The 25,104-nt window shown below is 39.7% G+C and overlaps 2 protein-coding genes across 5 annotated transcripts in view; both read right to left on the reverse strand.

The window, feature by feature from the left end:
* Window positions 1-16,319, reverse strand: part of CTTN (cortactin) — a 28,019-nt gene extending 11,700 nt beyond the window's left edge. The window contains exons 1-12 of one of the 4 annotated variants that reach the window (XM_059825703.1): window positions 16,283-16,319; window positions 12,845-12,928; window positions 12,342-12,415; window positions 10,819-10,948; window positions 7,411-7,521; window positions 6,655-6,709; window positions 6,017-6,127; window positions 5,035-5,145; window positions 4,316-4,426; window positions 2,944-3,054; window positions 1,147-1,202; window positions 16-85 (exon numbers count right to left, since the gene is read on the reverse strand). In XM_059825703.1, the coding sequence (XP_059681686.1) occupies window positions 16-85; window positions 1,147-1,202; window positions 2,944-3,054; window positions 4,316-4,426; window positions 5,035-5,145; window positions 6,017-6,127; window positions 6,655-6,709; window positions 7,411-7,521; window positions 10,819-10,948; window positions 12,342-12,415; window positions 12,845-12,928 (1,024 nt within the window). In that variant the 5' untranslated portion in view covers window positions 16,283-16,319. Of the gene's footprint in view, window positions 1-15; window positions 86-1,146; window positions 1,203-2,943; window positions 3,055-4,315; window positions 4,427-5,034; window positions 5,146-6,016; window positions 6,128-6,654; window positions 6,710-7,410; window positions 7,522-10,818; window positions 10,949-12,341; window positions 12,416-12,844; window positions 12,953-16,282 lie in introns of those variants that run through there. The other 3 variants (XM_059825704.1, XM_009809876.2, XM_059825705.1) reach the window with 3 other exon arrangements.
* Window positions 16,320-20,610: 4,291 nt separating this feature from the next.
* The window catches only part of PPFIA1 (PTPRF interacting protein alpha 1), a 55,760-nt gene continuing 51,266 nt past the window's right edge, over window positions 20,611-25,104 (reverse strand). The window contains exons 30-32 of the mRNA XM_059826015.1: window positions 23,326-23,491; window positions 22,007-22,077; window positions 20,611-20,646 (exon numbers count right to left, since the gene is read on the reverse strand). Of these exons, the coding sequence (XP_059681998.1) occupies window positions 22,019-22,077; window positions 23,326-23,491 (225 nt within the window). The 3' untranslated portion in view covers window positions 20,611-20,646; window positions 22,007-22,018. The remainder of the gene's footprint in view (window positions 20,647-22,006; window positions 22,078-23,325; window positions 23,492-25,104) is intronic.

A 25,104-nucleotide genomic window follows, 5' to 3' on the forward strand; every position in this document is an offset into this window, starting at 1 on the left:
GGGCCAATGCCTTACCAGCTTCTATTGGCTTGGTCTTCTGATAAGTTGATGCTGGTTTCTCAATATCTTCAAAAGTTGCTGCATTCTATCAGTAAAGAGAAAAAGAGTACATTTAAAAAACAAAAATTCATGAAGACATTTAGACAGCTTCAATCTGTGACATTTTATTGTGATATTGTTTTTCAGAACACCAAAACAAAATCAGGAAGAATCAAAACTTGACAAATGGAATAATCCTTTCTGTAAGTCAAGTTATGTAAGAGTTAATCTTCAGGGACAGGTTTAAACACATTAAAATCCTATTAATTAAAAAACGTAGTTTATGAACAGATGACTCATCAGAAATAAAAATGAGGCAATGTCCTAGACATTTATTGTGTAGCTGTTGCTGTTCTAATCCACATTGTGCAGGATTTCTACCAAGGTAAAAGCATCCAGTTCCCTTAAAGAAGCAGATATTGTTAAAACAGAGGGAGTATTTTGAGAACAGTATTCAAAATACGAGGGTTTTTTTAAAATGAATGGTCTTGAGTCCTGAAGCCACAAGTAAAAAAACCTACAGACTTTCAAACTCCTCTACTTTCTCACTTTTAAATGTCCTACCTAAAGCTGAGAGTAAATTTATTCAGTAGATAAATCTCAGTGACAACTTTTTAATCTTCTAGCTTTTTAAATTTAAAAATGGAGAGGTAGAAAGGGGGTATCAGCTGCCCTATCTTTCACTGTTACAGAATACTAAAACAAATTCTCCTATAAGGGAAGGTCCCTGATAATCGAAGTGGGCAAAGTTGGTAGAAATCAGACACCTATTTTAAGCAGTCCACTAAAAGGGTATCCTCAAGATATAAGGCATTAGAGCTAGTTGTTAGAAGACATGACTGAAATTGTAGAATTTATGGATTTTCTCATTCTTTCGTATAAATTTTGCTATTCTTTCATTTCCATGCTTCAGTTTTCCCTACTTAAATATATATATACTACACATGTAGTAGTATAAACTTGCTTTTTAAAGATTCAGAAGAGCACAGAACTCTACTGTTAGACTGGAAAACTACCCAGAAATAAAGAGCTGAACACTACGGATCTAACCAGACTATTTTGTATCCCTACAGAGTATTTAAGTCACGGCTCTTTTAAGCAACTTACCTTATCCATCCGATCTTTCTGTACACCATACTTCCCACCAAATCCTTTTGAATAATCTAAAAACAGGATAAAAAGGTTAGAGTAGGGAGTTTGTTGTCCCTCCCATCTTTCTGCCAAATGCAAATAGCCATTTCAAATGCAAATAGCCATTTCAGCTGCATGCAGAGATACAGTGACAGCCGCCAAAGAAAATGCAACTTGTTTTTTGATGCAGAAAGGATACATAACTGCAAGAGCCTTCAGGTACACCAGCAGATGACAGATTGTGGGCCACATGCATTCTTTGAGTAAACATTAAGCTGAGGACTGATAAGGTATCAAGCAAGGAATAAGGGATGAGCCCTTCTAATGCATCACTTCTGTAACACAGCCTTTCACAGCACCAATTCTTAGCCCTCTGCAGTAATCATATAATCTAAGCCATTTTTCCTTTGCTCAAAGGAGCGATATCCAGTCTTCGGTGACCACAGAGGTGTTTTCTCTTTATTTGGTAAATTCTATGAATGGCAGGAAAATATAACAAATTTCTCATTCCAGTGGATTTGGTTGTGATATTCAACTGATGAACATTAAAGTAATTGGTAATAACTCCTGCTCTACATATGGAAAGGGACAATTCCACACGACAGCACGAGCCTGCAACAACTCACCACCACAGAAACGGGGTGGCCATGCTGTTCTGTACCACCTCTGAGCTGCACACTCTTACTCTCACCTGATGCTGACTCTAGCACTTGTTATACTCCAAAATCGGTTTAACTCACTAGTGGCATTAGCAAGAAAAACAACAAACCCTAACAAGAGTAGCTTTCTGCTCTTTCTAGTGAGTCGTACTCAGAAATGTCTGATGAGCACCAGAGCCAGCGCAACAGAAGCAGCAAGAGTGTGTGGCTGGAAAAACACCTCTTTCTGGTGGCAGTGGGCTGTAGGAACAGGCCCTTAGACTCTGTAGATGGACAGGCTTTCCTATACGTCCCTGGAATACGATTACAATTACTTCTCCTCTCAGCCTCAAAACCACTTGGGTCCCCTAGCCAGCTATTTTAGTGTTTGTACTTGGGCTCTGCTAAGGCACATCTGACACTCTAAAAATTTGAACTCATGTCACTGTAGCACAGAAAAATATTGACTCTCAGAATGAACAACCTCATTTTCTTCAGCTTTGTATGTATTTTCAGCCAGAATAAATATACTACACTTACATTTTCCTGATCCAGACTTCTCACTTTAAGATAACGGAAAACCAGGAATTCATGGTTTGTACCCCAACTATTTCACAATGAATAAAGAGAGCATTATAACAGTATTTGCTCACCCAAGAACCACAAACAATCCCTACTTCTTGTTTTAAAGACTACAATCATTTTAAAATGATCTTGCCATATCCCATTGCTTGTTAATGGTTACATGCATGGTCCTTATCTGAGTATTTTTCCACCAATCTGTCCAGGCAAAACTTCACATTTAGACTCTAAAACTGGTAAGCACGACATCATTAACATCATACTAGTAATACTAGACATACTAATGTTCTTATTATCTCACTGTATGTATAGCTATCAACTAAATGCATAATGTTGTAGAGCTGTTAACTAAACATTGGATATCTGTTTCTGGAATACAGGCTTGCTTTATGTAACATTTTAAGAATAAAATGGAAGAACATTGCTAGATCATGTAGGAATAGAAGCGCAAGAAAGTGTCTGCACATTACTAGCATCAATCTACTCAGACAACTATTTAAGACTGTGTGAGAAGTGGCTGCACTGTTAAGAAAGTAACAAGTGAAAACGGTGCCTTGTTGAGATTCATGCTTGGCTAGTTTCTCCTTGTAATCAAACCCCACAGCAGATGGGTCCTGCCTTTCTGTCTGTACACCAAATTTCCCTCCGAAACCACTCTTATAGTCTGAAAAAGCCATATGTAATAAGTTAAAATGAAAGGAGGAAAATAAAGAAGTTTAGTCAGAGACACTCAAAATAACTTTTGCAGTATTTCTCAATTACCAATAATTTTGGATGGTAAAAAAAATAAATCTCAATACGCTTTTGTAAGAGTAAATTCAAAAGAAGTTTCCACTTGAGATTAAGAAAAGGTCAACATGATTTATCAGACATAAGAACACCATTCTGAAGTCACAGAAAAAAGCACTTCTCAACGTTTTCATACATACTGCATAATGCACTTGCATTTGATCAACATTCTGAACACAAACACACACATAGTATATTCACCAAAACAAAACAACATACAAAAGGATACAAGAGAATAAAATGAGCTTCCTTCATCAGCGTGGTTAACATTTGTACGCTGCAGATCTGACTTTAAGAAGTGTTAAGATAAGGTCCACAGAGACTATACTTCAGATATTCCTACACAGCATTTTTTAAAGGAAGAAGGAATACTCCTGCTGCCACACAGCTTGAGGGAAAAAAGCTCTCCGCTAAGAGCTATGACCATTCCCTACTGCTGCTTTAGAACAGCCATTTTAATGTATGGTATAAAATGAGGGCACAAAAAAAAAAAAAAAAAAGGGCTTCAGGTAACCCTCTCGCAACAAATCTGCTGGAGCATCCAACAGAACAATATTCTGAGGGTCATTTTTAATTTCTTTAATTTAAAAAAATGTATTAATTAGTTTAATTTCTTTAAGTTAAGAGCGGTGACAGGCAGAGGGCTGGGGAGCAATCATTATTTTGCAACTTTTCTTCTGGGTACCAGTATTTCATAGGAATAGGTACCTCACAGGCAATGTGAAAGGACAGCATTAGATATTAGACTTCCCCTGCATGAAAACAGGGGTATATTAACAGAAACCAGAAAAGGGAGATTATTTGTGGAAAGTACAAGGAAATTGCTAATTTGTGGTTTGCACAACTCCACTAAAAAAGGAAAAAAATAATCCAGGCTACCTGCAGACTCATAAAGCTTCTCCAGTGAGAACTTGTCACTAAATCTGAACTTTCAGGGACTCAGTATCAGACATGTTAAACCTGCTTTGCAGACACCAGTACAACCAATACACAGCAACCGTTCAAACACAGAAAAAGGAGATTCATGTCAGCTCCTGTAAGGCTGTGGCCAACGATACACAGGGTTCACACAGGGAAGAGAAAAGTCAAAATGAGGGAAGTCAGAAAGACTGGCAAAGAACTGTGAACTGATATACCTTTCTGGGATTCATGCAGCTGCACCTTCTCCTGGTGATCCCAGCCAAGTGCACATTTGTCTTGTCTGTCTGTCTGTACTCCAAACTTGCCTCCAAAGCCCTTTACATAATCTGTATGCATGAAGTTTCAGAAAACATTATTGCAGTTTATGACTGTAAACAATATTTAATAAAATAAACAGTAACATGTTATGAGATAAGCTGCCTGTCATTAACGATTCTATCTTTCACTCTCTTTCCCTGCTGCTACACTACCTCAACAGAGGGGAAGGGTACCCATTCAGCAACTCTAGGATCATGATGCAAGGAAGCACCACAAATCCAGTGAAGATTACAGCACACAGAGTCAATAATATTCTGAGATTTGAAGAATCTGATGCACTTTCCACCTAAAGCCATTTAAAACACCCACATATATGCGCAGTGTAGATATATAAATAACGAAGGACTTGATATCGCCTCTGTATATCACAGATCTGTGCGATTACACATTTATTTCAATAACATCCATACGGACATAAGGTCCCTTGGAAATCAGACTGTGAAACTCAGGGACAGTTTACAATGCCTTCCTTTTCATTTAAGGGAAATAAAAATCTGCATACACAAAGGGCAAACACACATTTACCACAAAAAAAAAAACCCTAACAAGATATTTTTTCCCAGGTTTAAAAGGCTGATAGATTTGAAACAGTATTTTTAAATAAGACAATAAAAACCTTTCTGTGATTCATGTTTTTCCGTTTTGCCTTGATATTCAAAGCCAACAGCACTTTTGTCCACTTTGTCCTTGTCAACACCATATTTACCACCAAAGCCCTTGGAATAATCTAGAGATAAGAGTGAAGAATTTTGTTTGTAAGTGTTCAATAACAAAATATTACCTTGAAAAACTGTGATAATCAGACCTGCTGCATTACATTACATATTAAAAGAAGCACTGAGATCCCTGGTTAATCTTAATTCTAGACAATGAAGTCATAAATTCTTCAGAATACATTCTCTCAGGATGGAAAGTAAAATAGCATCATATGTAGTTCAACTGTTGGATGGTATCAGCATATCAGCAATTCTGCTACTTGACTCCTTGATAAAATTTTTAAGACACTTATAGCAAAGTGAACTTCAAAAACCAAGTCAGCAACAGCCTGGATGCTTTTAAACAACACCCCCTTCTTCTCTTTAGCATTTCTAGAGTACAAACATTTCTTTGAGATAAACAGAATACAGATGGAAAAAATGTCAAAATTGTCAATAAAATGCTCAATTTTTGATCAGATATGCCTGGAAACCCTATTAGCAACACAATATTAACTCTAAACACTACTAACTCTGATAAATGTTATAATCTACAAACAGCTGAGTCTTTTGGAAACACTTCTCTGTTGTGGCTAAACTGGTTACAGTCTCAGTATTGTAATCGACGGCTTTTCAAAAGAAGTTGCAAAAAACCTCCAGACAAACCTATGTGCCTTGCTTCCAAAGTAATGGCAGTTGGTTCATCACTTAAACCTATGTCAGAACCTATGTTTTAGGTTTCTTTTTCAGAAGGCAAAGTTTTCAGCAACATATTTTATTCAGTGTTAACTTTCAGCACGTTAGGAGTGCAACACATATAAAAAGTTAGTATTTCACAACACTGCCTATCATGAATGCCTACTACATCAGAGTATAAACCCACCAACACGTGTGTCTACTCACCCTTCTGTGACTCGTGTTTCTCAGTTTTACCCTGGTAATCAAACCCCACTGCACTCTTGTCCACTCTGTCGGCCTGTACTCCGTATTTTCCACCAAAACCACTTGAGTAGTCTGCATTGAGAGTAAAGCACAATAAAAATGAAATGAAGAAGCTTTTAATAGAAACATCATATCCTAGCAATTAAGAGGAAAAAAAAAAAAGTTATTTCAGAACTGAAATATTACTCTTGCAGCACACAAAAATAACTTTAGCTTTAAACACAGAAAAGAAGATGGGCAACAGTCCTAAAGTTTGAGGGTTCCTCTTAAATCTACTCCCTATTTCCAATGGGGTGCAACACAGCAAAAAACAACTCCCAGCCTTTCTAAATGTCCTTGAACCTCACTTCTAAGAGAAAAGTAAGACTCACAATGACAGGCTATTTCGTTGACTGAAAACCTCATCAACTCATGGAATTGCTTTGAAATTAATTTTTTCATCTTCTTTTCCACCCAAACCCCTCAACATGAGATTCATTGAGAATGTAATGTGGAGGCCTCACTAAACGAGGTCTATTACAGACAGTAAAAGAATAGAGATCTGTTCTATGATTTATAAAAAACCTGTGTCTACAGAGGCGACCACCTCACCACTTTACCTTTTTGGGAGGCATGCTTCTCAGTTTTCCCCTGATATTCAAACCCAACAGCTGACTGGAAGAGAAATAAAATTGCATGTGTGACAAAGAGTTACCTACTAGTAGAAAAACCGCATGCACTTCAGTGGACGAACAGCATGGAAAATTCCTGTGTCTTTCCATACTGCTCTGACCTTCTTGATCGGGAGCATAAATACCTACTTAACTTATAGGCCATATTCATTTACATGATAATTTAGTACATGTATTCATGGCAAGGGTTTTTGTCATCCTTTGCCAAAGCAAACTGTACTAGCAACATAGTCTAGTCTTGCCAGGTTCAGCAATTCAGTACAACAGGAATTCAGCATTTCCATGCAGGGGTTGTTACAGAGTCTTGGAACAGGATGCCAAGTATCCCGCCCAGTAGCTCATGTTGCAATACAGGACAAACCATCCCCAAAATCCCTCCTTCTGTAGCATTCATGCTGATTTTATCCTCATCAAAGAACACAGCCCGGCTAAAAGGCATATTTTAACATCTCTTTTCAGTTTTATTTTCAACTCATCTCAATTTCTTATAAGGGCTTTTTTCTGTTTTGCTTTAAACAGAAATTTATTTCCATAACAGTCAGTGTTAGTTGACTGCTAAACTTCAAATACAGCAGGAAGAGCAGACCACACCAGTATTTTAAGACATTGGAATTTTCAGCTGTACGTACAAAATGATAAACTCAACTACATTGAGTAGCTGCAGTACGAGATGAAATTGCTTACCTGGTCAACTCTATCGGTTTGTACTCCAAACTTGCCACCAAACCCTTTCACCGAATCCACTTGGGAGCAATGCTTAGAAAGCTTGGATTGATATTCATGTCCAACAGCTGACTAAAAGAAATTGGAAAGTTCAGAAACAGGCAGCAGTTCCATACAGTTCTGTATGTAAGAGAAAACACTGCAACCAAGTAACTTGAGGATAAGCTTCGTTACAAACATGCCTCACTGCCACTCTTCCTGTTGAAACTAACTTCCCCGGAAATCGCTACTCACTTGAGAAGTCCTTACAAGACGCTTGCCGTGCTATCAATACAGCCTAGGCAAGGGAAGTGCCAAGAGAGTCTGACAGCAATGACTGCATTTTATGAAGATTGTTTTACGCTCTGTATTTTTACTTCAAAACCACAGGAATGAAAACAAGAAAGATACAGACAGGATCTTGATGGTGTTCATGCAGGATATAAAACAAGGATTAGTTCCAGGTAAAATACACAGCCTTGTACTTAGGCACATAGCTACAGATCTGTTTTAGCTGATATTAGATTGCAACCAAACACAACTACAGCTAGGTTTTCCATTGACATTCTTTTAGGGAGGCACCCTGATCTTCTGCATAAATCAAAATCGGGCATCTTCTCTCCATACTTCCTCCTCACTTGCAAAACACCATCGCAACATGAAGCGGTGCATCCACATCAAGACAGAGCTGCCCATGCCAAAGGCATCCCAGCCCCGCAGTCTCCCATTTGAGCCTGTCCCTGGGACTCGAGCTGAACACAGCAAGCTGAGGGACAGTGACACTGCACTGTGCCTGGCTTGAGGAAAGGCACAAAGATATGTAATTACACACCTGAAAGTATATCCAGATAGCATTTGCTAGTGTTACACAAATCTAGTGCTAGGATACCCTTCTAGGTCCTGGAATCGTTGCTAGAGCCTAGCACCTTGAGGGGTGCTACATAACATGGCCAAAAAATGTTTTTTTCTTGTCCAGTGCTAAAACTGAGCACTGGCCAGAGCAAATGCATACAGTTCCTGTCAGAGGCAGAAAGAGAAGACCCTACAACCTGCCGCATGCAGCCGTGTCCAGGTTGAGAGGCTGCACCCTCTGACAAGCCCCTCTCCTGACTCAACACCACCACCTGCCCGCACAGCACCAGTCCCCATGCACGGGGCAGTCGGCACCTGCGGCTGCAGCAGAGCACCCTCCAAGCAGCTGCCCCAAGCTCCGACCTCCGAGGAATGAGAAACTGCTTATCTCGTACCAGTATCAGACAGCTGGACCAAGGTGAATTAATTTGAGGACACAAGGTGTCTAGAAACCGTAAGTAACTTGGCTTTTACAGTATTTGCTCTTTTTTTTTTTTTTTTTTAAACACAGGTGCTGGAGGGGAACATTGCCAGCACTTAGGAAAGCAAAACATTACTGCACATAATGGTTGAAGTAATTGGCAGGCAACAGAACAATGATGTCAATAATAGGACACCAACATAGCTTACAAGCAATATAAAAGCTCCTTTCTTTTCCTGACTGAAACAGTCATACTCTTGTTCATTTTGCAGGTGTTCTGTAGTAGAGTAACTGTTAAATGTGACAGAAAAGACTCCCACCTCCCTTTCTTCTTCCCATTACCCATTACATTTATGGAAGACATGAAGCTCTGAAAATCCTAGGTTTTATGTGGATTTACACGATCCCTCTTTTGTTACGCCAACTAAGGTAGGTAAGGTTTAAGCATGTTCTTTTCTTTATGTGGTACCAGAACTTCCTGCATTTCATCAAATACCAAGTATTACAACATAGTTCTTTTTAGAAAAGCCTTAGAAGAAGATTTTTCTCGAAAAATCTGTATTTCAGAGTAAATTGCCCTCATAATTCTTCAGCACAATACCCTGCTACATTTTAAATCAGTTATGGAGGTCTGGCATATAGAATGATGTAACTGTTCATTTTAAGTCAGCATCAAGGTTTTGTCCTAAATGCAGCAAAAACCCATACCACCGACCACACTGCAGTAACACTCATTTACTTAGGTGAGTCAGGCCTTAATACCAGCACACCTGCACAGAGCCACAGGTACCTGTCTTGGAGAGATCTCAGTGACTAGGTTTTAGAACTATAGTTATAAGGAAGAAAGCTTTATCAAAAAAGTAAATTCTGACCATCTCCTGCCACCAACACCACTCAGATGGGCATGACCATCATGGTTTTGCTGATGATTAATTCTGGCCCACAGGAAACAGTACTCACTTTTTGTTTCTTTCTTTTTGCCCACGGACACAGGTGAGGGATAGACTGCTGACACTAGAGAGCTACGCAGAACAGGCCTAACGGTTGAATCTGCTGAGCAATTCCTTTCCCAGATTCAAAGGTTAGTTTAGCCTATTTCAAAGGTCCACTGAGAATTATACAGCTATTTACTCTGGAATACAGGAATTCAGCAAAAATTTAAGGCTGCCAAATTACTAGAAACCCAGAAAGTAAATGAAGTAAGAAAATAACATCATCCTATTTGAGGAAACAGTTTGGCTCTTATTTTAAGAGACTACAAGAAAGAAATTAGCCAGAAGTTGATATGCCTGTCTAATTATCACATGGCTAATGGAATTACCTGAAGAATTATCATACCTTCTACTTTTGTAATAGAGTGTAACTTAAATAGCCATTAAGTCCTTATGTAAAACATTACCATCTGACTGAAGCACAATGATTTTTTAAATACTTGGATTACTTGTCACTGCTCACAGTTTACCACTGTTTAAGAGAGGTGCCCTCTAATATAAAAGAAGCAGCGCACCCTTTTCTTCATTCTTCGGCAACCTACATATGCATAGAAAAGCTGGCATAGCATGGAAATAAGAAAAAAATACTGGATTTATTCATGCATTAAGTACTTCCTTAATTTAGAAATATACTTTCAGAAACATGAATCTTGACTCCAGGGGAATCCACCCAGGACACAAGCAAGCAGACTTGCTCTAAAGACAGAGTAAGCATCAAGCAAAAACATGTGGGGTCACTGCATGCCCCAGAACTTCTCCTCATTATTCACAGATTCCTAATTTGCCACCTGAAATACCTGTTCCTGATTTTTCAAGTGCTTTAGTTCAGTTCTTTCTGTAGGAGCATCTCAATTTAATTAGGGAACAGAGCACGATGGCCTGACAGATTTGGGTAACAGTGGTTAGAAGTGTTCTTTTTGGAGCACTGTAAGAGTGATGCTTCTGCCCTCAAAACGAGCCACCGCTGTATATGGCTTATGCCATCATCTGAGCTTCTATGTCTCCAAACCTAGCGAAGTTGCAACAACTTTGCACCTTCAACAAGCTTAACTCACATATATAGTTGTGCTGGCCACCAGCAAGGCAAGGCTTAGAATATCATCCCAGGGAAGCATTCATACTTACTTTATCCATACGATCTTGTTCAACACCAAATTTCCCTCCATAGCCATGGGAGGCTTTTGGTCCTGTTTCAAGCTCCTTCTCTTTGAGGTTCTGGTGTTCTTGGAATACGTTCTCTCTCAGCTGATGAATACTTTAAAGACAGATAATTAAGCAGCAAGCTTTACTAAGAAAGTTTCAGAAGATATCTTCAAAAAGATGCCAAATAAAAAGATGACACAAGTATCAACTTAATTAAAAGTTGGACAACTTGTATTTTTCAAGCCCTTTCCACTTTTTCAGTGCACAGAGCACTTCATCATATTCTGAGGCACAGAATTTATTCCACTGCAAAACTCTGTCTGGAAAAAAAAAAAAATCACAAACCAAAACCCAAACCGACAGTGTTGGTTTTAAGACTAACATGGAAGGGTATTTTGCTATTTGAACAATCAATTATCTAAAATTTGTGTGTGTGTGAAACATATTTTCTTCTCATATCCTAATTTAAGTTCTTTCCAATGCTTTTTATTTAGATGGCAACTTCTCAGAATAGGGATCATCTCTTATCATACAGTCCCTATGGTAACGGGACTCTAATTCTAACTGAGGGTTTTGGACACAACTATAATACAAAACAAGGATGCAAGGAGACGCGCACCTCCTCTTCCCCAAGTGTTCCCTTGCAACACGCAGGAATTGAACTTACAGTAGCGCAGGCTACATACAAGAAGGACAAACCAAGATGGTAATCTGTACCTTAAAACACTTCCCACCCGAGTTTAAAGCTTCCTTAGTCGTAATTCAGCCCACAGGCATCCCCACTGCACTCCACATAGGGCAGAATAAAACTGAGCCCTGAAGCAAGCCACGTAGTTCAGTCTCTCTCCGTTTGCAACACTGATGACATTTATTCTTAGCTTTATACCACACAGGTTGATGCCCCAGAAATACACGAGCAAAACTGAAATGAACATCATAATCACAGATTTCCTAAAACTGCTTTAAAGTTAAGTCTTAGACATTTCTCGTAAAGTACGAGATTCAGAAGATGGATTATTTCTGTCTCGCACAGCCCTTCGTGAGGCATTCACTTGCTTTTCTGCCAGAGGGCTCCATTTGTTACTTTGCCAGAATTTTTATGAGTTTGGTAGCAGTTTTCTAAACAAAGCCTAAGAATGAAGGGACCAAATGTATCATTAAAGTACCAAACTGAAGCTGCTCAGATCACCCAAGACAAACTTCTCCCCTGGCAGTATTGGCTCTTGCACCAAAACAGAACAAAGAAACTTTTCAGACACAAAGAGGCAGGAAAAATAACATTCCCAGTTACAAAGAAAGATTTACGAGTCCTTACACCACAGTTCTGATCTTAATTTCAGATCTGAAGATACTGACATATTTGAAAGACCAGCAATCTGGCAAATAATCAATCTTCTAAGGAGACTCTTGTTTTAATTATGAAGATACAAGTAACCAAGAACATGAGTTGATTAAGTTGCCTGCAATGGTGACTATTAATAAATTTAAAAAGAAAGCTGCTTTACTTGATGTGCTCTTGATGGCCAGATCCTTTCACAGTTTTGGCCCCCCAGCGCTGTTCTTTCTCACTCACATCATTCTGCAAAGGACACACATAAAAAGAGTTAAAAACCCAAAGACGTTACTAGTTATCTGCACTTTAGGGTTGACAGCGAAAACCTCAGTCGTCTGTGAGATCAGAAGAGTTAGAAAAGCAGTTAAGACCACCTTCACTTCTCTTCTGCTGCGAGCCCTGTGCTTTGCCTCCTGCTGAAATGCACGCATTCAGCCCCAGAAAGCTGCTGCTTCTTGATGCAAATCTCTTCCATACAGACCTTCCTGCAGCACCCAGCCAAGACAAGGTAGTTTTGTTAATCCCTTGCAGGCACAAACCCCTAGTTCTCCCTCCTTCCAGGAACATGCTCCTGTCTGTTTATTTTGCTGAGACACAGCCCCTGCCCTGAAGAATTACTCTTTAACGTGTTACGTAACGCACTTCTGCTGAGTCAATACAGTTCAAAAGCCATACCACAAAATCAGGATCCGTCTCCCAGTCATCGGCTCCGTCATCCTGATTGACAGAAATGGTGTGGCCTGCAGTAGCCTTCCACATCTGCAACACCATCAGAAGAAGCACTGTCACACTCCAGTTACATGTCAACTCATTTTACATTATGTATAAGCTGATGGAAACACAATCCAAAATTCCCAATAAAGTATGGTATTTAACCACATAAACAGAAGATACATTTGCAGTGAAAGTAGATTTGACCATTGGCTCTCAGGCTGCCTTCTCAAGGTGGTTTGAAAACCCCTTTTAGTTGGACTGCAAAAAGGTCAAGAGCAATCGCTGACGTGATTTCAAAAAGAACACGGAAGTCTTTCCTTGCCCGAATTAATATGTGTCTTTTCTTCATTCACTGCACTGAAAGACTTCTCTTCAAACAGGTCTTCAAACCAACATCCACTCCCGAAGACTGTCACTAATTCCAGTTCCCATGCATGTATTTAAGGCATAGGAATAGTTGTTTTTTTCCCAGCTGTTACTAATGATGAGTATGATGCTGTTTATTAGGCAGTACAACCTACGTGTTTCCTCTGTTGTGTAATGTTTCACCATTATGAAAGAAATCCAAAGAACTGTAACAATTTGCATGCAATCTAGACATTAGTCCACCTGCCTGCCACAACCGAATACAAGAGTTACTGCATTTCTCAGACAATCCCTTGTGAAATAGGTACACAAATTCAAGCGTCTTCTCTGACTTTCAGGAGGAACAGCGGGTGAGTGCTGGAGTACTGACAGCGGGAAGCAAAACTCATAAAAAGGCAACCAATAACATCTAGAAACAACATTCAATGCTTTTAAGCAGCTAATGATTTTGGGCATCTCACTTTCTGGAAACCTTATCCCCTGTGGAGTATCAAGTTGGACACTTTTAATTAACACTTTGGAACGTGACTAGTGAGCAGGATACCTGGCCTGCTTGGTGCTCATAGCTGCATTTTACACCCTTTATTATAGGTAAATCAAAACAAATTAATTCCAGAAAGCAAAAAAAAAACAACAAAAAAAGCTTTCTGTTCTCCCAGCTTTTTCAGGTACATGAGACATGAGGATTTATTTTCTTCACTGCTATTCTGCTAAAGTTCAATTCTTTAACATACCATCATTCTGTCCACATACCTTTATCTTTCTAATTAAGAATAGATTATAAGGATGATTATCATGGACTATTTCATTCACACAAGCATAATCCAGTAGGTTGAATGAAAACTTCCTTTTAAATGCGTGATTAATAATCCGTAGGTAAAGCACACAGAGAAAAAAAACACCACTTGCTCTACAGCCTGACCGAATAAACTCGTGAGCCAATTTTATGTTGCATTTCAGAAATTTCAGGACTGGTAACACGAGAGCAACTGAAAAACTGATTGTCAAACACCAAGGTAGCAAACAACAGAGTGGCCTGGAAGGAGGGTGTAGGAGCAGAGCAGATGACATCCTGGCAAAGTAGTAGTACGTCTCCCCTTCTGCTTCTTCAGGTCTCCCATCTCCAAATTCCTATAGCAATTAAGGAACTAGCATTTGTTAAATTACTTAATATCCAGAAAACTTATGAGACTACATGCTTATAATAAAAACCTTTAGAACGCTGGTATTTTATCATTCTTCTTAGAACATCCTGACTAAAGCCTTCTCTCGCACGATCGTGTCTCAGGTTCTCCTACTCCTTAGTTTGGCACATGGCCTTCACTAAAATCAAATCTTTCACGCAAGAAAAAAAAAAAGTGCTGGAAAACAGAACCAAAACAGCTCAATAATGAAACTCAATGTGGGGTCCAAGTTCTAGCTTTGTAACCAAACACAAACCTATGGTCGCTCCTAAGAGGGATGGCTCGTATCCCTCCCTCCGTGCTCCACACTGTGCAAGTCATTTAGAAATGGAATTCAGGTGACAAGAGCTGAAGTGCAGGTACATATGCGCATGGTTACTCTATATATTTCAGGCAAAACACAACTTTTTACCCCAAGTATATGTTTCAAGCATTCACTTGATTGTTTTGTTTTGCTTTATGCACTCAGCTGTGCTTGGGCATTTAAAAGAACAAAAGCTAGATCCCTTAAGTCTAGATTTCTTTGCTTCCTCCTCAAACTCTCACAAACAATAATGAAGGAGCGAAGGATTTCACATGCACACCCTTACAAAATCCAGAATCCACCACACTTCTTCCCAAGCTATGAACATAAACGTTAACATTTTTCCACACCTCAACCCTGCGTTCTATAAAGTGAATTACAAAAGGGAGCAAAGCAGCCTAGTGACAAGGAATCTCAGGCAAGACCTCCCATTGCCGGCGGGGAGCTAACAGGAATAAGCCCAGTTCCCACAGCATCTTGCTATTCCAGCATCTCTTCCAAAGCAGAACGTGGAGAAATATGATCTATTTATGAGTCACTGACTCACATGGTCAAATTTCTGAAGGAAAAAGAAAACGCTACGGTTCAAACGCAAACTAAGGCTAAATATATGCTTTGAGTTTATCTGGCCAGCTCTGCTCTTCACCACTCTTATGACTAATCGGCAGTCACAGCATCCTACCCAGCACCTTTAGCGGCATCCTCAGGAACTCCCCTCTTCCCCAGGGCCTACGGACAAACTCCTGGAAGGAACAAAGAGGGATGCCAATGCTTTAAGCCCAGACACAGCACTGCAGGCAAAGGGAACCAAGCGGCAGCTCTAGGCCATGCCAAGGCTCGATGGGGGCCCCGTGGACTGATCCTGCCCCGCCAGCTTGCCGTTCCCCCCGGCAGCACCGTCAGGGCGCCAGAGGAGGAGGACGCTCAGGGAGACCACTCTTCTCTGAGGGCACGATGATGGTCTCGGGCCGGACCTTCGCAGGCCCTGGCGCGGCTCACCCCCTTTTCCCCTCACCGCCACTGCCTCGTCCAAGCGCCCCGGGAGTCCTACAGGCAGGCGCTTTTTCTTCGCTCAAGTAACCAGCTCTGGGGCCTTTGAGCTACGGGCGGCTTCACGGAGTTTAAAAAAAACAAACGGAGACAGAGTCACGTAAGCCTGGCTCGGCCTTTCCCCGGCAGAGCCGCCGCCTGCCCAGGGGGGCAGCGGACGCCGGCCCCGCGCCCTCCGGCCCCCTCAGGGAGCTCCGCGGGCGGAGGGCCGGGGAGAAGCCCTTCACCGCCCCGCAGGGCGGCCGGGCCTACGGCTAGAGGCCGCACCCCCCGCCCGCCAAGCCCCCGGGGACGGCCGCCCGCCCGCCTGGGCCCCCGCAGCCCTCCCCCGCGGGGCGCGCCCGCCGCCGCCCCGGCCCAACAAAGCCGGCCGGCCCCGCCGGGGCTGCCCGCCGCCGGCAAGGGGGCGTGGGGGTGTCGCCCGGGGCCGCCCCGCTCCACCAGCGGGCGAAGCCGGACCGGGAAGCCCCCGCGCCCCTTCCCCGCCGCGCTTACGCTGCTGCCGCCGGCCGGCTGCCGCCGCTGCCCTGGCTCCCCGCCGGTGCTTCCCGGGCTGGCGGCGGCTGCTGCTGCAATTTCCGCTTCTCCCGAGCTCCCACTTCCTCTTCCCGCACGGCGGGGCGGCTCCAGGTGGGAGCGGGACCCGCCGCGCCCCGCCCCGCCGGGCGGTGCTGCCCCGGCCGCCCGATAACGCCGCGGGACGCGGCCGCGGGCACAGCCGCGGAGGGGGACGCTCCAGACACAGCATTACTCAAGTCATTTAAATAAAAAAAAAAAAGGGGGGGGAAGGGGAAGGGAGGAATGTATTTTTAAATCTATACTGTAGCTGCTCCTTTGCCTATTTCTTAAAATCGCCGGGGAGAAGTAGATGACCAAGCGCTACTGCTTCAAAAATGCACCGTCAGATGAAAGGGCTACGGCACATGGGGTGTGGCACTTCGGGTTTGGGGGTTTGGGGTTTTTTTTTAATCGTAATACTCACTTCTGCACCGTCATCTTTGGGAAAGTGCAACTACGTCGTCTTGAGGGGTTTCCATCTCTAGCAGTGGGCAAAAGGTTCACATTTGACAGTTCACAGGTATCTAAATTAAACAGATGCCAAAAGGAAAACAATAGGATTTCAAAACGCAGCCTGAACAATTGCAGAGTTATTTGTTTGCCCACTATTGGCGTCTGCCTTTTGGAGGAGGGGAAACAGACTCTAAGGAATTACATTTCTAGGGGAAAACATTACAAATAAATATACAAATTCAAACTGTAATAAAGGCTAAGATAATGTAATAAAGATAAAAAATCCAGGTGCACAGTTTCGGAGGTTCTGGAGGGAGGAACAGGACTTAGTGGGACAGCTACCTCCAGCCACCCAAACCCAAACATAGACCGTTCACAGTATAAATAGGGTAATTTACCCTATAATCTGAATACAGAAAAAAATAATTGAGCCTATGTTTAATATAGCCTATTTTAAAAATTGCGCTAAACTCACTCTTAAAATATGCCTATAAAAGCAGGCTCGGGGAACCTCGATCCTTTTGGCACTACTTCTGGCTCTGTTGCTCTGCCCTGTTGGAGGGTCTTCACCCGTCCCTCTGTCTACAGGTAGGAATAGCAACTACATTTGTATCTCACTGTTCACCCATCCATTCCGACATGCCATATAAAACCACAAGGTGCTGCTACCTAAATTAGACTACAATTTTTTGCAAAAATTACTATTAAAAAAAATCAAATCAATAAAATTTAGAGTAACTTGAGTTTAAGCAGTGCACCAAAACTATGACCCTGAAAATGGAATTATCAAGAAGTAAAAAAACCCTTTTAAAGGCAAAGTTAACTCTTTAGTTTCAAGAAAAATATCACCCCTCAAACATAACATTGTGCCAATTTTTATTTACCTGAAAATTAATTTTGCTGCCCCTCCCTCCCAATCTTTAATCTACACAGTTCCAAGCATAAATTCTGCTTCAAACTACCTCACATGTGCTCTGCTCCGAGTTTTGGCATGATAAAGCACTACTGTCCGTAAGACAGTGCAAAAGCAACTTCTTGTCTTTTAATTCTACATTGGTTTGAAAGGAGAAAGATGAAGTAAGTTGTAACATCTGTTTTGAGATTCCCTGCCCTCTAAACATGCAAAAATTGGAAGTTCAAAGTTCTCTCAGATAATTCTACCATCTCCTTATTGCAGATAAAACACATTAATTTTTATAGCACTCTTTCCAACTAAAGCCTTTAAAGACATTTGGCAAATTATAAAAAGTTGTATTTAACCAAGCTTTAAATAAAGATTACTGTAACATACCCATATGCCTTCTACACATGCACTTGCATGTTTTTTCTTTCGGGGGGGGGGGGTTAATTAAAATCGAGTGAGAAGTGTTTTTCTCAATTTCTCTGAGATAGCTTTGCTGTATAATTCAGAAGGAAGTCAACACACAGTTTTGCCAGTTCGTGAAAGCTTTTTCTATTTCACTCATTTATTCTAGCTCTCATGTCAATTCCATTGTTCCGTAACAATTAAGGTTTTACAGCCTTAAAATAAACATATTTTCTTTTCACATTTTACAAGTCTATTCCACGTTGTTTTCACTTTTGAGAAGCAACAATACATGACTTTGAACACCTACTATCACATCAGTGACCAGAAACGTCTATGCAATTTTTTTCTAAACAGTGAAGTTTAGCTGAACAGTGAGTCAGGATTTCCTTCTGCAGTTTCATTTTAGCTTTTTCTAGAAAGATAGATTCTCTGAAAATATAAAAGATACTGCAAATGATCAGATAGCAACTCATATAGACAAGCTAGACAAACAGATGCATTACTGAACAATGTTTAAAGCATCAATCACAATATTTTTCCATTCCATGCATTCCACATCCTGCTGTTGATGTAGAGGACATGATGAAATATGCTTCACTACTGCTTCGATTTTTCTGTAACTTTATCCTTCTCTCTTCTCTTCTACACAAGAAATGGTTTACAATATATTAAAATCGACATAAACAGCCCTATTGTGACCCAATTTTGTATTGGTTCCCTCGATTCCTATGTTTCTCCCCAAATATCACTATGGTCATAATCTCATTTTATTAGCAAAAAAACTGTTGCTGCTATATAGAACAGCACTTCAATCTTCATCACGTGGGCCAGAATACACTGAAGTTGTGTGACAGTTTTTGTTACTATTTTTAAAAGTAAATAGTAGCTCTAACTACGAGCAGAAGTAGGCAATAAAGCAGTTTTCTTCTGAAAACTGGCTTTCAACAACTGATTAACGCATGTGAACCTGAACAATTCCAAAGAAAATGTCACATCTAACGGAACACTTTTCTACTGGAGAAAAGTCATCATCTGAAACAAGATCTACAGGGCAGCAAACAATCATTAAGAGGCTTTATTGACAATATCCACTCACCGCAAAAGTATCTGCCTGCATACAGTTAGATCTTAGCTTTTCAATAGTGTTTTATTGGCAGTGGAAAAAGCATCAGTACTTTATTGAAAGAAAGCAATAAATAATACTGTGATAAAAATAGTTCAAAAGTAGACTGTACATATTGTTACATAATCTGAAAATACACAAAAGATTAATAGAAAAACAGAACAGTAACAATGAATTTCAGTTTTACAAGCAAGTTAAAAGTAGAAAACAAAATAAGAAAAAAAGACATGCTATATATATTGTTGCATAATAAATAATGCACCATCTGAACAGATTCTTGCTAGCCTTTTAATATGCCATTTACAAGTGTTGGACACATTTTCTACTCATACAGTCCAAAACGGCTACAACCATCAAAACTGAAGTCCAGACAACTCTTTAGAACAAGTTTACAAAACACAAAAGATGACTTACGTAAGAAAAGTAAGGCCTTTATTAGAAGTTGCACTGCTTTAGTTTTCAGCCCATTGTACCTTCATCTTTCACTACTCATTTGACATGAGACTGCAGTGCTTCACAATTGGTCCATTAAAACTAGTTTCACCAGCATCTTTCCACAAGTGTTTTCAATCAGAAAGATCTAGGACAAAAACTCTCTGTGGCCTGTGGATTACGACCAGGAATTATTATGAAGTCTATCTTCCTCAGTTAAGGAAAAAAAATAAAAACAGTTCTTGGTTTATGGCTTGTTTTCAGTCACTGTGAAGATACACTATACAAATACAGCAGAGAGTTATGACCGAGTCAATCACTTCTAAAACGTGTTCCGTAGTGTTATGGTTCCTCCCAGCGTTTAAAACAAGTTATATTTTAAATAAAGACAAATTGCCACTACTTGACAAATCCTCTCTGTGGAAAGGTACAGTTCTGAAAAGAAGAGCGATCATGTACCATACCTTCTACAACAATGTATGCTTACCTGAAAAAAAGCTGGACTTGTTTTCAGATCTAAGCTAGCATTTCCAAAAGACAAAATATATACTGCTTGGTGTCATGATACTTTTACAAAGGTATTAAAATCCTTTTCACCTTCAGTTTCATTATTAAAAAACAATGATAATTACAGTAACTGCATAATTTACAAAAACCCTATATTACTTATAGGGACATATACATACAAGCATTACAGTACATTCAGTTGGAAAGACTAAAATTAGAATAAAAAAATCAGCAATGATTTGATTTGTAGACCGAATAGAAACAGAAAAAGTAAGTAACTATATAAATGAGAAGTCACATAAATATAAGAAACATTTAGATTCTAAAATATTTTCTCTATAGTACTCATGGATTTATTTGCTAATTAAAAACTCTGTAATAAAATATCTCAAAGTGTCCATTTAACAAGTATTAACAGGTTAAGGGTTCCAAATGTTCAAAATGCTGCATATCACCGGTAGAAATAGTGTGGGTAAACTGTAAAAACAACAACAAAACAAACACAAAAACACAAAAAAATTCCATTAGTAGCTTTTTAAAAAACATTTCCTTCTAAGTTTCTCACAAACAGCTCAGCAGTGTAGCAGTCATGCATCGAATTATTGCCATGCCCTGTTGTATACAATTTTATTGCCTTCTGTAATCTTCAGTTGCAATGCAAAGTAAAGCACACAAGGTCAAATATTTCTGCTTCCTCGATTTTTATCCTAGGTCATCTGACTATAGTGGGGAGGAACGTGGGGGAGTGGAAGGCTTAAAACTTCAGTGTCTTGAAACTAAGAAAATTTTAAGATCGCCCCTGACATGATAAACTGACAGATCCACGTGATTGGAGTTGCTACGTGCAAGAGTTTCCCTTCTCAACATTTCGTACATAAGAACTCTTTAGAACTAAACTTGTATATGCAAAAAGGTTCAGAATTTGAAGAAAAGGCAGACAATACGTGAGTTGGTAGGGATGTTACTGGTGAGAAGAAAAGAAAGAAGCTGTAAGCAGAAGAGACAGGCAATTTATAGCCCATGGAAGATACCAGCCAGTGAGAGAAAGATTCACTGGATTTTTATTTTTTTAAAATCCAATATAGTAAAAAAAATTAGTTTCCAGACTTGTTTGCAAAATGAGGGAAATATTGTTCCATGAGAAAATACAGCAGAGCCTGCTGAAGAAAAATTATTCCAAATCCTGGAGTAAGGCAGGACTGCATACCTTTCCTAAGCCAGAATACATGTATTTTGTGTTAAACACCCTTGTGTTACCAAGCTGCCTTTTACGGTCAGCACTGCTCACAGCTACCCAAATTTAGACTGCAGGTAGCTAAATCCAACCAGACAGCCTAAGCAACTGCAGTGGCATGAAGTATCCAAGAATTGGAAAACTATGCAATTACCCCTACAGCAATTCAATATTGAACTGTATTGCAGTGGGGTAACTTTAACCAAGCAAAGACTCTGAAAGATCAATAACCTGAACTGCAGTGTCACACACTAAATTATTTTCTTTCCTTTATATGCCTAATTGGGTTCCCTTCTCTCCTGCCCACTTTTCACAAGCTGTTTCATCCAACCTTTGATTTCAACACTTTCTACATAGCTATTTAGCACAGGTCCTTTTTGAGGCTGTTTAAAAAAAACCTCAAAAGAATACAATATTTACAAAAGTAAATATTTAAACACTCATAGTCTTCATTGTAGGAAATAAACTCTGGATTTTCAATATAACAAGCTACCCTGAAAATGTGAAACAGTTTTGTAAGTGTGTAAGTTCACTGTATTAAAATACCTGACATGTTATTTCATAAGTAGCTGCTTTACTATTATACCTATCAACTTTACTCACCAGGAGAAGGCTTTAACAGGAGTAGGTCCTTACTGTAGCAGAATCCAATCTTTGTGTTCCTGATACACTGCCTATTTCAAGAAGCATGGGAAGACATGCAGAACACAGCATGCAGGTTAGTTTTCAAAAAAAACATCTCACAGCAATGTGATTACAGCTACTGTACTCACCCAACTCTAAGGTTACAAGTTAGAAAAGCAGAGTTTATTTTACAGTTTATATATTAACCATTTCTAGTTTCAGTGGCTAACAAAAAGAATTTTAAAAAATCTGCACGCCAACTAGCACACAGAAATTGGCAAAGGCAATTTTATAAGTAATGTATTTTCTATTTTATATAGCTTATATATTTTTCTGGGTTTTTATATCATAAAAAGAAAGGGGGGTTACACGGTAAAGACTTCACTTATTTTAATTTACAGGCTTTTCCACACAAATTCTGGAAAATATTTTGTGCTAGTGACAATATTTAAAACAGCTCACATTTTAAAGAGTAACATCAGATGCAAAGATTGCTTCTTTGAGCATTACTCATAAACGTGATTTTCAGAACCTGACACAACTCTGACAGATTATGCTGAAGTTCTTATCCTGTCTGTTCCTATTAAATACATTTTCCATTTATTTTTACTTGTGTTTTGTGAAACAAGTTCAAGTAAAATTTATTCTCATGGTACTAAAGAGACTGTTTTTAAACAGACAAGATGATCACCTGTCACGTGAGGTTATCTTCCACTTCCAGGTGGGGTTTTTTGGGTTTGGTTTTTTTAAATACATATCTGTGTGTGTGCGCACACATGCACACACATACATATACATCATTAAGTACACAGCAATGAATGAAGTAGTGATTTCAAGTATGATCAATACTGAAGTGACCACTGGAGGGGGTGGAATGCACCTTTTACTCAAGTTTTAATAATCTCAACATTACCCGAGGGAGTTTACTCACATCATTTGTTGAATGCGTTTTACTGCATTTCAGAAGTGGGACTTACATTGGTCTAATTGCTGCTAATTAGAAGTTATGCATCACATGATTAAGAGACTTCTACTAAAATGTCATTTTATTGTCCTGGTTTAAAATAAATTTATTTCTAACTATAATTCTCATTATTCCAATGAAGTAAAAAGAAACTCCACATCCAGTAGAGCTTCCTGAAATTACAAAGCACCCTATGGTTAAACACAGTGTTATATGTACAACCATGCAAAAGGCAGATGCTTTTATGCAGCAAAAAGGTAATTTGAACTTAATTCCCCTGTAATCTCAAGCAAAAAAAAAGTGCACCATGCTTAAAATAATGCAAAATCAATACCATCAATCTGCATCTTCTTTGGCTGCATAGAAGGTGAAGACATTGAGGTTGTAACTCTGAAATTTGCAGGAAGAGTCTCTGCTGACCCAGCAGCTAAACCTCTTATGTCCTTTGGTCTAAACTTCTTTCTCCATGAAGGTGCTCTCCTAAAGCTCTTATCATCATCCTGTTATATTGATAAACATCATCAGCGATTCAAAAAATGTAGGATTGTTACCGACATTAAAAGGATTACTGACAATCTTAAGTAAATGTATCACCACTGGGTAAGTTAATTTTCAGAACGGTTCAGGTGCAACAGCAGCAGAGGTCTTCATTTGCAACAATCTGTGTTCATGTTCTAGAGTGTAGGCTCTTCAGCTCAGTAACTATGGAAATACATGTGCTGGACACATTTAGGAAAACGTTTTGTACTTCAAATGTTTGTACTTCGTGATTTGCAGTAATTCGTAAGTGTCACATCACTCATTCTTAGGAGATACGAGGATTAGAACAGATCAGAAACTGCTTTGGGAACACTGACATATAGAGACTTCATCTGAACAATTGCTTTTAACCTTCAATTCTGTCTTACAGGAATGATGATACAGCTATCGTGCTTTCTCATGCTACAAATTACAGGAGGTGATAGCGAGGAGAAAAAAGCATAGTAAACACTATATTCCTGTGCAGTGTTTTGCTTAAGCACTTGAGTAAACTTAACTTGTAATTACCCAGGTGCATTTCCCCCCCCATTTAATACACCTGCATCTTTGAAGTAATATTCCACTTTGGAAATATAATATTGCACTTACTAAATACAATCGTTTAAGTCCCACTTCCAAAAGTGTCATTTACAATGAAGGTATTATGTCAACGCAAATATACCCGCTGTGCATCTCCATTTGCCCACTTCACCTTTAGAAACAGTTCAATCACTTGAATGCCACTTTACCTAAAATTTATCCCATTTTAGAATTAGGAGACAAGTGTATGCATTATTTGAAGAGATCTTCATGATCAAACTGCCCTGTGCCACTAGAACAGAGCAAACATCTGTTCCCTCAAAGCTCCTTCTCTTGCAGTTTGAAATCACTAAGGAAAAATACCTTAGAAAACTATCAAGCTGCTTTCTGACGATATTAAAACCTTAGTAGAGATGCATACTGAGAACAGAGGATATGCCACAAAAGAGCTGCAACAAGTCCATTAGGCAAAAGCTGAACACAAAACCAATCAGGGTCTGTCACAGCAGCCTCCTTCCTCAACATACTGGTGTGTGCTTCACCTTGCTGATCCAAAAGCAGTTTAAGCCAGCACTTCCACCCTTCCCCTGTCCTCGTCCTCATACTAGCACAAACGTTTCTGAGATATCAGGGACTGGTTCCCTGACCTCGTTGACCACGTTAGGGTTTTGACACCTTAGTCTTAACCTGAACCACTTTTTTGCCTACGTGTGCTACCACCAAAAATCCCATTAGCACCAAAGAGGTAGGACAGAGTTAGGACACTCTTGGGGAAGTAACATCAGCTTGAAACTGTTCACTGAGTTACAGGGTAGAGCAACTTAAAAGGTTAAAGATGTAACACTCTCTCCTTTCTGCTGTGGGTTCACAGGGTCTACAAACAAATTAGGTGTGAGTTAAGAGTTTTATACTTATTACATTTGAATGAAGTTTATACACTGCAAGATCACAGACTGCCCGATAGAAATGGCTTTGGTGTGCAAACATACCTGGTGGTATCTATACCAGTATTAACAATCACCACAAGTTTTCTTGAAAACCACTCAAAATTGGT

Source organism: Gavia stellata, chromosome 17 (genome assembly GCF_030936135.1).
Source record: "Gavia stellata isolate bGavSte3 chromosome 17, bGavSte3.hap2, whole genome shotgun sequence".
Taxonomy (NCBI): Eukaryota; Metazoa; Chordata; class Aves; order Gaviiformes; family Gaviidae; genus Gavia; species Gavia stellata.